The sequence below is a fragment of the Monodelphis domestica genome, chromosome 2 (genome assembly GCF_027887165.1).
Source record: "Monodelphis domestica isolate mMonDom1 chromosome 2, mMonDom1.pri, whole genome shotgun sequence".
NCBI classification, from domain to species: Eukaryota; Metazoa; Chordata; class Mammalia; order Didelphimorphia; family Didelphidae; genus Monodelphis; species Monodelphis domestica.
This window is the reverse complement of record NC_077228.1, coordinates 392797603-392810028: the sequence shown is the minus strand read 5'-3', so window position 1 is coordinate 392810028 and position 12426 is coordinate 392797603. Positions and strand designations below refer to the sequence as shown.

General features: G+C 38.0%; 1 protein-coding gene across 1 annotated transcript; it reads left to right on the top strand.

Moving 5' to 3' along the window:
• Window positions 1-2526: 2526 nt before the first annotated feature.
• On the top strand, window positions 2527-4152 carry LOC100030513 (NF-kappa-B-activating protein-like). The gene has a single exon (XM_016428875.2). The coding sequence runs from the start codon at window positions 2768-2770 to the stop codon at window positions 4055-4057; it is 1290 nt and encodes a 429-aa protein (XP_016284361.1). The 5' UTR covers window positions 2527-2767; the 3' UTR covers window positions 4058-4152.
• Window positions 4153-12426: the final 8274 nt, after the last annotated feature.

Sequence of the window (12426 nt, the reverse complement as noted above, 5' to 3'; positions counted from 1 at the left end):
CCCACACATTTATAGTTGAGGAAACTCCAGATCATGAATATATGTTGACTTGTCCAAGATTATACAGATAGTAAACATTGCTCAAGATTTGAAAGCAGGTCTCCTAACTTCAGGGCCATTGTCCTTTCCATTGTACCAAGCTGTCCAAATGAAGGAGGTACTTGTTTTGGTTATCTTAACCAACACTTTCAAATTTTTCCATTTTAATTTCTGGATTTAGATATTGCCCTGGCCACAAAACTAATCAATAGATATGACTGGGACTGATAATAGGAGTTGGTTTCTTCCTATCCAAAATAAACTTGTACTATTGCATATTTTTATGAATCTGAGATGGTGTCAAAACATCTACAAAATAAAATCCTATAATATTTAAACACATTCTATAGGTAGTCAATTCATATTACTAAATGTATTTCAGCTGCTCTTCCTGACATACAGGATTATTTTACGAACAATCAAAATATTACTAGCAGTGGTGCAGTGGACAGGGCACTGAGCCTGGAGTCAGGCAGAAATTTAATTCAAATTTGGTTTCAGACATTCATTAGCTGTGTGAGCCAGAGCCAGTCACTTAACTTCTCACAGTTTCAGTTTTGTCATTTGTAAAATGTAAAATGTTGTAATGAGGTAATACCTACCTCAACTCAATGGAGTATTATGGAGATAAAATGAAGTATTTATAAAGTATTTTACAAATCCTAAACCACTATATAAATGCTAATTGTTATAGTTAGTCTTATCCATGAAGAATTAAATTGCAGATATCTGAAACTCTATATTTGGATTCTGACCCACTTCTATATTTTATTGATGAATATTTATCTGCTTCTGTTTCTAATTGGGCACTTATTCTGAAATAAGACTTTTATTTTCTTGTACTTTCTATTTCTTCTTGACACTAGATGATGGTGAAATAATCATAATATTGCATATCACATTTTGTGGAACATCTAGAATAGATTATATATATATATTGGCTTCAGGCTTTGTTATCTATATCAAACAAAATGAAATGTGTGCAGAACACAAAATTTTGCATTTGCTATTCTAAAATTCTAAAACCAAGAAAATTTAAATTTAAGAAGACTCCCAAAAATTTAACCTGTAAATATAATCTACTATCTTACTTTCATGTGTTCTTTTCAATTCCAAGATTATTGTTAAAACTGACAAATAAGAGTTTTAGAACTTTCAGCCAGCTTGTTTCAGGTCTTTTTCCAAGTCTTAGATTATACTGTCCCCTAGTGGATGTTATCCTTTAATCTCTTTAAACGACTACATTAGTAAAAATTTTAAATTTACAGGTGGCTTTTTTTCTTAAGGGAAGAAGTCTGGAACACAGTAGGAAAATGCAATTGAATCTGAAACATTTTAAAAAACTTCTTTGATCTCCCTGATCTAGAATTTATTTATATTCAGTTGTTAGTTATTTTAAAATCAATATTCTTTAAGACTGGCCTACAAGACTATGTTGATGGCTTTGGATAATTTCTTCAGCTTGGAATAGAAAAGCAAGAAGTGGTATTTTTACGGTCTTTTTTCAGCTTTACTGAGAAACATTTGGTGAATATACTGTGGACTTATGAATTTAATCAAATGAATCTAGGAATTATTCCCAATTCCACAGAAGCATTTTCCTTCTATTCAAAACCTTAGCAAAAGAAGCTTTATGTGAAAGTGGGTAGACCAAGGAATGACCTCGTTAGCTCAGATTATAAAATACTCTCTAAAATAAAGAGACAGCTTGGAGGGGAGGGGGAAGAATTGGAGTTGGTGTCACAGAGAATCATAGGGGGCATAGCTTAAAGTCGTCAGAATTCAGGTGGTACAATCTATTTGTTTTACAGATGAAGAAACAGACAATCCCAGAAGAGGAAAGTGCTTCGGCCAAGGAATTATAGGAAATAAAGGTACAGAGGCCAAATTCGAATTGTCCTAATTCCAAATCCAGAACTTTTTTTACCATACCTCTGGCCTGAGCACTTGTCAAACGAAGGAATTGGATTCGCTGAAACCTACGGCCCCTTAAACTCCAAATAGGGGATTGGTTAGCTTTTAAAAGTGGTTTGCCAAACTTCCTTTCTCTAGCCAGCACTCTTCAGATGCTCGTATTGAGGGTTGGGAGGATTGCGAAAATGAAATGGGGATGAAAGGGGGAAAGGGAAGAATTGAATAGGTCAAAGCCTGTGGCAGGGGCTGGGGAGGGAAGAAGCCTCAGTGACTCACACCAGGGGCCTGCCCATAGTTCTCCCAAGCAGGAAGGATAACGTCAGCAGGGTGATGAAGGTAGCCGGGTTGAAATAGATACAGATGAAAATTACTTCCCTGCACGCCTTCATCGGCAAACAGGTCAGAGGTTACTATCCGGGTGCAAAAGCAGGGACACGCTACTCTCGGAGTTCTCTCCAATAAAAATTAAATCTCCGTGACCTATCATCTGCTAACAGGCTGGAGTTTGTCAAGCCCAGCCCTAGAAATTGGGCCACGCCCCTCCCAGAAAATCTCTCCAATGGAAACAGAATCTCGGTGAACCAACTGGCAGTAGTTTGCTAATCCCTCCCCAGGTAAGGCCACACCCCTATGGGACTGTCTCTCCAACGAAAACAATCCTTGTGGCACGTTTGGAAAGAGGTTGGAGTTTGCTAATCCCTTCCCTTAGAAACAAGAGCCACGCCCCTCAGGGGCGGTCTCTCGCAGAGTAAAGGCTTCTTCCGATTTCTCTTCTCGCGAGAGCACCAGGTGGAGCTCTGAGGAGAGCGGCGCTATGGCGCCGGCCTCCAGCTCTCGCAGCCCGGAGGATAACTCGAGTTCCCGGCGACGGCGTCACGGAGGTAACAGTGGCGGGCCGTCGGCCTCAGCATCTGGAGGCGGCGGTCACCGAAGCTCCTCCGAGAGCCCCCCGACCACAAAAACTGTCCGCTCGCCGCGATGCCGCTCCCGTTCTCGTTCCCGGGAGCGCAACGGCTTCCGGCAGCCATCGTCCTTCTCGGAGCCGGGAGGTTCAGGCCGCAGCCGCCGCAGCCCCAGTCGAACCCACGGCCGCGAGCGAGAGCGGCTCACTGAACTGCGCAGCTCCTCGTCCTCATCTTCCGCCCACTATCATCACCACCACCACTACCATCACCATGGGGGCGACCGGCAGTGGCCCGACTACTACGAGAAGGAGAAGGAGGAGAGCCTGCGCCAGAGAAGGTTAAATGAGCGGGAGCGGATTGGGGAGCTTGGAGCCCCGGAAGTCTGGGGTCTTTCCCCCAAGATCCCTGAGCCTGATTCTGATGAACACACCCCTGTAGAGGAGGAGGAGGCAAAGTCTAAGAAAAGTGCCTCAAGTTCCAGTTCTGAAGAAGAAAAGAAGAAGAGGAAGAAGAAAGTGAGTCGCTCCAAAGAAAATGCGCAGAGGAAAAGAAAGAAAAAAACATCCAAAAAAAAGCATAAAAAATATTCTGAGGATAGTGACAGTGACTCTGATTCTGACTCTGATTCTAGCAGTGAAGAAGAGAGGAAAAAGGCAAAGAAAGCCAAGAAAAAGAAGAAAAAGAAACATAAAGTGAAAAGATCCAAGAAGAAGAAATATAAAAAAGAATCTACTGAGTCAAGCTCTGATGTCTCTGATGAAGAGTTCCCAGAAGATGATCTCTGGATTGAGAGATCAAAGAATGCAGAAGCTATGGATTTAATTGGACCAGAAGCACCAGTGACACATGCTTCTCAAGATGATAGACCTTTGAACTATGGACATGCTCTTTTGCCAGGGGAAGGTGCAGCTATGGCTGAATATGTCAAAGCTGGAAAGCGCATCCCTCGAAGAGGAGAAATTGGCCTGACCAGTGAAGAGATTGCATCGTTTGAATGCTCAGGCTATGTAATGAGTGGTAGTAGACACCGAAGAATGGAAGCTGTGCGACTTCGAAAAGAAAACCAGATCTACAGTGCTGATGAAAAGCGAGCACTAGCATCCTTTAACCAAGAAGAGAGAAGGAAGAGAGAAAACAAGATTCTAGCTAGTTTCAGAGAGATGGTGTATAGAAAGACAAAAGGGAAAGACGATAAATAAGGACTTTATTAGTTGTGCAAAGGAAATATTGAGAAAGTATCTTTACAACCATATCTTTTTTTTTCTATTGAAATATAAACAAAATTTACAATGTGGGTGTGCTTTCTGGTTAATTCAGTGAATTCTTCCAAGAGAATATGTTGTTTATAAAACTAAATTACTTTTATCATTTTATATAGGTATGATTTGCCAATCCATGGATGTTTATGGGTGCAAAGTAATGAAAATTTAGTGTGCTGAATTGAGGGTGTTGGGCATTCAGTGATCCCTGAAATAGTTTATAATTCTATTGTTTTATTCTGGGTAATATTGGGGGGGGGGGGGAAGTAACCATGGTGTACTCCAAAAGATGAGAAAAAAATCTTGCCCTATTAAGAGTAGTGCCTCAAATACTAAGCTAAAGTTAACAAGAAGGCAACAGACAGTCTGCCCTCAAGTAATTCACAGTTTAATGGAGACTAAAAACAAATAGGTACATAAATTATGTGGGTGGGTAAATGGAGAATAAAGGAAAGAGGGAGAACTAAGTTGAGCAAGACTTGTAGATTCTACAAGAATTCCTGGAGGTTCTTAGAAGTTGAGACATTGACTTAAAGGAAGCTAATAGACTCAGAATATTCCAGTCATAGGTGACAGGAAATGCTTGGAACTATGTGTCATTTGCCAGGACACCAAGGTGGCCAATGTTACTGGATCAAAGAGTGCCCAGGAGTTAATGTGTAAGAAGACCAGAAAACTTGGTGTGGAGGGAGGGGGAAAGAGGAAGAAGAAAAAAAGGGGTAGATGCTGGAGGGTGCCTTGTTATGAAAGGGTTTGAACTCAAAACAGCATTTGTATTTGATTCTGGAGGTGATAGAGAGTCACAAGACTTTTTTTGGGGTGTGGGATGATGGTCATTAGAAGCTAGTGTGATTACACCATTTCAGCTTAAATTATGCCTACATAATGGGATAATAAATATAAAATAGGTTTCTAAATGGTCTAGCAGCATAGCAGGTAGAGGATGGATTAGACTATCTCCCTCCCAAATGATATTGTACCCCTTTTTTGTAAGAATGAATCTAAAAATTTCCTATTTTTAACAAGAGGTTTGTTCCTTATGTGGCTGGAAAGTTTCATGGGGAAAAACAACTTTTTAAATATTGGATATAATCTTAAAATGCCATTATATAGATTCAATTTGTTAAAAAATATTATTAGCTGTGATAATAACTTCTTGAGATGGGGAGAAATAGAAGGAAATGTTTGTATATCAACTCAGTTTTTTTCTCCCCCCATTTTTGCCATTTTACCAAAGGAACATGAGTGAGGAAGTAGTTTACTTTTATGTAAATTTGTTGTCTAAAAAGTGATTATTTTTCCCATTGTGGGAGTGTCACATATTAGTTCTATGGAGATGAATACTAATCCATTTTCTTTAACTTATGGTCCCAGTTTCAACTACTTGTTGCTTAAAAGTGATGGACCTCAAGTTCAAAATGCCCCCAAACAAACTTAATATTCCTCCTAAATTTGTCCCCTCTAACTTTAGTTATTAATGGTACCAGTTATTAGTACAATTATATAACCTTGGGATTTTGAATCTTTCCTGTTACTCTTTCTCCTCAATTCAAGAAGGTAGTCTGGCATATTGGAAAGATTGAGAACCTGAGTAAGAATCTGGACTTTGCTTTTTACCTTTTAAAATGTTAGGCAAGTCACTTAAATCTCTTGAGATTTTGGTTTCATATGTAAAATGAGGTAAGATTATCTCTTAAATTCCTTTCAACTCAGAGATTCCCCTGATGCTATAATTAAATTCAGTTTTAAAAAAAATTATTAAGCATGTACAACACTATATAAGACACTGGTAAGAGGGATACAAAGATGAAAATAACCCTTGCCTTCAGAGAAAATAAAACTAACAAGAGTTATATAACATGATAAAAGGTAGAAGGTAAAAGGTAAAAGTTATATGACTGATAAAAGGTAGAATTTAATGGGGTAAATAAAAGAGCCAGATAGTGTTCAAAATGGGAGAGATTATTAGGTAGACAGTAAAGGCAAGTGTCATCAAAGGAGATAGCACTTGTGCTAATACAAATCTAAGGAGGGCAGGGACCATGTCTTACTAAACAGTTTTCTAATAACTAGGACAACTAGCTTCCTGTCTGCGTTGATTGAATAGGCAAAGATAAAAGAAGTGTGATCCAGACTGTGTGTGGAGAGGGAGGGGTGTTTGTAAATGCAATAAAGTAGGACCTTGCAAATTAAGATTAGAGAACACTTGCTAGTTCTGTCTGGCTAGAAATGTAGGATACTTTGAGAACATTTTTGTTGTGTTCAGTCATTTCAGTGGTGTTCAACTCTTCATGAACTCATTTGGGGTTTTCTTGGCAAAGGTATTTGTGACAAGGAAATCACTTTAAAAGACTGATATATATTAATTTAAGGTCGCCAAGGAATAAGGTTTACATATTGGAATAGTTTGCTATTTCCTTCTCCAGCTCATTTTACAGAAGAAGAAACTGAGGCCAACTGGGTAAAGCAACTTGCCCTCGGTTGCAATGCTACCAGGTGTCCAAGGCCAGATTTGAACTTGGGAAGACTCATCTTTTTGATTCCAGGCCTGCCACTCTACTATGCTACCTAGCAGTCCATTGAGAACAATAATATGAACTATAATTAGAAAGGTAAGTTGAAGTCAGATTGTGGAGAGCCTTAAATATTGGATTGAGGTATTCATATTGATACAGCATTTTTTAATCATATGACAGGTACTGTACTTTGAACTGGGATATAAATACAATATTAGCATTAATATAGTGCTTTTAGGTTTATAAAATGCTTTATATGTGTCACCTGATATGATCTTCACAACAACCTTGTGAGGTAAGCAATTATCTCCATTATGAGGAAACAGTCTGAGTTAAATAATTTCACCAAGGTCACAGAGTGATTCAAAGTCACATCTTCTTGACTTTATGCTTTGTGCCACTTATATGCCTAAATATAAGCAAGTATTACTGTCTTTACCCCCTAGGAACTTACATTTTAAATTGGAAAGATAGCACACAGAGGGAACAAGAAAGCTGAGGGAGGGGTATACTTGACCCCTGGCATGGTTTGGAAATGATGGCTAGGTATTACCATGGGGGTCAGTTAGCCTAGGAGCAGCAGGGAGTATTAAAGATTTCTGAATGGTAGTGATAGGAAAATAAAGGTGATGGGCTAGTTGGAAGGAAGAGATTGTGACTGGGATAGAGATTACTTCTGAATATTGGTGGAATAGTTTTAGAGGGAGATGTTAGATGGCACTATCTTTGGATAACTGAGGGAGACTAGAGATGGAGGTGATTGAGTTGAGATTGATAAAATGGAAGTCTCCACCTTTCCCCAAAATCCTGGGAAATGGGCATGGCCAAATTCAGGTGGAAGTGTGTTTTGGGATTTGACATGTACATCATAGAGAATAAGGAGGATGTGCAGGTTTGGGGGATTCTTCTAGAATTCCAGTCCCCAGTGAGCAAGTCCCATTGTTTCCCATTGTCCACCTTGTCATCATTTGTCAATGTGGGAGAGGAATGAGAAAATGGCAGAGATGCAATACATTGGACAACCACTCTAAGAAATTAATTATATTTCACAATTCTGAACTAAAATAAATATAGAACAGTATGAGTAATTAATAAAACAGATCAGCCAAAAGCTGATGCCCAGTATAGAAAATTTCAGATCCAGTACAGCTGATTAATGATAAATAACTACAGATTTTGCAGTTCACGCTTGACTAATGCTGCAGTTTAACTAGTAAGAGATGCAAGATTTCATCATCATAGGTCCTGTTCCTGTTACTACCCCTCACAGATCATTGTCTGCCCCAATCAAGGCCATCTCGCGCCCAATCAAGGCCATCCATGAGAGTATTAAAATAACCAAAAATAATAGTGATTTGAGGGGACAGAAAGATTGAGCTAAGGGCTAAAGTCATGATGCAAATGGTAGTCCTAAACACTGGCACATGACAATGACATTTTTAGCTAGGTAGACTAGGAAGACTCAAACTTCAAAGTAGGAGAGCTTGTTGAATGAAATTGACAGAGCAAGGGTTTGGAAATATCAAAAATCAGAAGTATTACAACTGCATGAGAAATCGACATTCTCTGACATTAATTCGGGATCTTATATCTTATCTAAACTACTGAAATGTCTCCTATGAAGTTTCCCCAACTTTATTCTTTTCCTCACTTCAATTCATCCTGTATATTAATCTTCCTAGTTCAGAACTCATCCCACACACTTCTTAGTGTCACAGATTTAGAGCTATACCAGAAGCCATCTAATCTAATTTTACAGATGAGGCAAATGAGGCCCAGGGAGATTTTGACCTATTCAAGATCATATAGTATTCAGCAGTGATACCTTCAATACCACTGCTGCTTGTGTAAACTTGGTTCGGCAAAATTATAGAATCATAAAAACTTAAAAGTTGGAAGGGACTTCAGTGGTCATCTATTATAAAATTTACACAAATAAAAATACCTTTTACAACATACTCAACAAGTGGTCATCCAGTATTTGCTTAATGCTCTCCACTGATAAAGAATCCTCTACTTCCTAGATTACCTATTGCACTTTTAGATAGCTCTAATTTCTAGGAAGTTTATTTCTTTTATCAATCCTAAATTCACCTCTTCAATTTCAATATAATTTTCAATTCACTTGTTGCTCCTAGATCTTCCTTTTGAGGCCCACAGGATCTAGTCCTTCCACATGCCAATTCCTCAAATACTAGACATTTTTTTGCAGTTCTTTTCTCTAGACTAAGACTATTTCCTTCACTTGTCTTTCCTATGTTATGAATTTCATAGCCTTTAACCAGAGTGCCTTCTGAATGTTCTTCAACTTCACAATGCTCTTCCTATAAAGTGGGGTACACAGAAATGAATATAGTACTTCAGATGAGTTCTGACTAGGGTAAAGACCAGGCAGCCTTAAAATGCCATCCTGTAGCTGATTGGTATTTGCATTAAGATTTGCATAAGACAGCTTTAGTGCTGTCACGAAGCACTGTTGGCTCACTCATGTTGACTTTTCAGTCTCCTAAAATCCCCAAATGAACTGCTAGTCATCTTGTATTTGTGAGGTTGATTTTATTTTTTATTTAATTAAAAAAAAAAAAAAACCTTACCTTCTGTCTTAGAATTAATACTGTGTATTGGTTCTAAGGTAGGTCAGTAAGGGCTAGGCAATGGGGGGTCATGACTTGCTCAGGGTTACACAGCTAGGAAGTGATGTGAAGTCAAATTTGAACCTCCAAAACTCCCATCTTTAGGCCTGACTTTCAATCCACAGAGTCACCTAGCTGCCCCCCAGTGGGTGACTTTTAAAAACCTTATGTAAGATAACATTTAAATCTTTCAAATTTCATCTTAGTAGATTCAATCTAAAGTTTGATCTTGTCAAGATCTTTAAAAATCCTGATTCTCTTTCTCATATATAAATTTGGTAAATGTGCCATCTTTGCCTATATCCAAGTAATTGTTAAAATGACTAATTAATGTTAAGCAGCAAAGGGGTCAAGCACAGATCCTTTTTGGTCACAACACTGAAGACCTCCTTCCAGGATGATAGTTATTAATGACTGCCAGAAAGCAGTCATTAATAAATGATAAATAATTAATAAAAATTGATAAATTAATAAAACAATTTTCAAATATGCCTAATTATACCATTATTCACTACATCTTTCTTCCAAAATAACATATGCTTTATGAAATACTTTGTTAAAATCTAGGTAAATTATATTTTTATCATTCCCCTGATATAGATATAAACTTAACAGTTTAGCAACTCTGTAGGAAAAGAAAATGAGGTTAGCCTAGCCTAATCTGTTCTTGACAAAGCAATGCTGCTTTTGTGTGTGTGTGTGTGATCACAGCTTCCTTGACATTCTTAACTATCCCTTTAGTAATACATTTTAGAATTTTTTGAAGAAATGGAGTCAAGCTCCAAGATGACCTATTGTTTGCAGACTTTATTCTCTTCTCCTTTTTGAAATTTGAAACATTTAACTTTTTTCCAGTCTTGTAGAAACTCATTTTCAATGATCATTGACATTGGTTCAACAATCACCTAACAGTTCTTTCAGATTCATTCCCTTCACAACCTGTTCCATATATGTCTTCTCAATCATGTACTATATACCACTTGTTTTAATTTTACTCTCCTAGTCAAACTTGGATAAACTATATGATAAACTTACCCACTCATTTCTCACTTGTATAATTTTGCTATTTGTTTGCTCTTTACCTGGAATGTGTTTATCCCTTGCAGGTTTAACTATTCTAATTCTTCCCATCTTCAAGCTCTAGTTTTAAGTACTATTTCCTGCATAAGATCTTCACTGGTCTCCTTAAGAGAAATAATCATTCTATTTCTGAAGGCCTAGAATTCTTTCCTTATACTTCTATTATGCATTTAATAATTTATTTTGCATTACTATTATTTATGTAATGAATTTATTATATGTAATTTATATTATTATATTATTGTCTATCAAATTGTAAACTCCATTACACTTTTACATATCTACTGAATGAACCAATAGTTCATTTTACAGATGAGGAAAACTGAGGACTGAAGAGGCAATGACTTGCTCAAAGTCACACTAGTAGGGACTAAGGTATAATTTGAACCCAGGTCTTCCTGACTCCAAATCTAGCTGAACACAACACCTGAAAGCACTGTTAAAAAAAAAGTTTGATTTAATAATAATAATAATAAAGTGAAGTGGGACACTACATGAAATGAGTCTGGACACCCAGAGAATCAATTATTGGAACCCATATGTATTTTTTTCCCCTTTTAAACATTATTTTATTTGGTCCTTTACAAATGACCAATTCATTGGAAATTCAAATGACCATTCATTGGAAACAAAGATCATTTTCTTTTCCTCCCCTACCCCACCCCTCCCATAGCCTACGCGCAATTCCACTGGATATCACATATGTTCTTGATTAGAAACCATTTCCCTATTGTTGGTATTTGCATTAGGGTGTTCATTTAGAGTCTCTCCTCAATCATATCCCCTCAACCCCTGTAGTCAAGCAGTTGCTTTTCCTCGGTGTTTTTACTCCCACAGTTTGTCCTCTGCTTGTGGATAGTGTTTTTCTCCTTGATCCGTGCAGATTGGGAGAATGGAGAAGTCCATTATGTTGGATTGTACCACAGTGTATCTGTCTCTGTGTATAATGATTTCCTGGTTCCGCTCCTCTCACTCTGCATCACTTCCTGGAGGTTGTTCCAGTCTCCATGGAATTCCTCCACTTTATTATTCCTTTTTGCACAATAGTATTCCATCACCAACATATACCACAATTTGTTCAGCCATTCCCCAATTGAAGGGCATCCCCTCATTTTCCAATTTTTGGCCACCACAAAGAGAGCAGCTATGAATATTCTTGTACAAGTCTTTTTCCTTATTATCTCTTTGGGGTACAAACCCAGCAGTGCTATAGCTGGATCAAAGGGCAGACAGTCTTTTATCGTCCTTTGGGCATAGTTCCAAATTGCCCTCCAGAATGATTGGATCAGTTCACAACCCCACTATCAGTGAATTAATGTCCTTACTTTGCCACACCCCCTCCAGCATTCATTACTTTCCTTTGCTGTCATGTTAGCCAATCTGCTAGGTGTGAGGTGATACCTCAGAGTTGTTTTGATTTGCAGTTCTCTGATTATAAGAGATTTAGAACACTATTTATTTATTTATTGATCAATAAATGTATCTACCAGCCAGGACAGACTTCCCTCGTGGAAGCTGCACCAGACTGAAGTTACAGGCAGTTTTTATAAGGTTACATATGTGAAAAATGGAGTGTCAGCTTAATTAGCAGTGACAAGTGAATGATATATTTGCTTTCACATAATTTCACCTTGAAGTTACTGAAGCGAGTCTTATCTAGCCCGATGTGTTAACATTTAACTAGGGACATTCCTTATCATATCTTTCTCTATGCCAGATTTATCCTCTTCTCATTAGGGCAGGATCATATTCCCCCAGCAGTGTCATATGTTGCTGACTAACTTTCCCATGAAAAAGTACATTTTCAGTGTCCATAAGGAAAGTCGGGTCTTTCTGACTAATGTTAAGTGCCTCAGTTTACTCTATTTCAAAAGCTGTGTATATGCGTGTGCAGAAGAAATGTAAGACAGTTTATAAAAAAAAATTTTTTTTAAGACGCTAATTTGCTGGGGGAATTAGAAGAGGATAATTATGCCTCAGATGCTACAAGGCCTTGGGACACAGGAAATGGCCTTGATCTTTGAAACATCCCCACTTCCTGGGTCCTCTAGGGAGTGAAGGAAAGCTCAGCCTGCGCAGC

Coding starts and splice junctions, on each gene's coding strand:
- LOC100030513 (XM_016428875.2), top strand. CDS start 2,768: ATGGCGCCGGCCTCCAGCTCTCGCAGCCCGGAGGATAACTCGAGTTCC.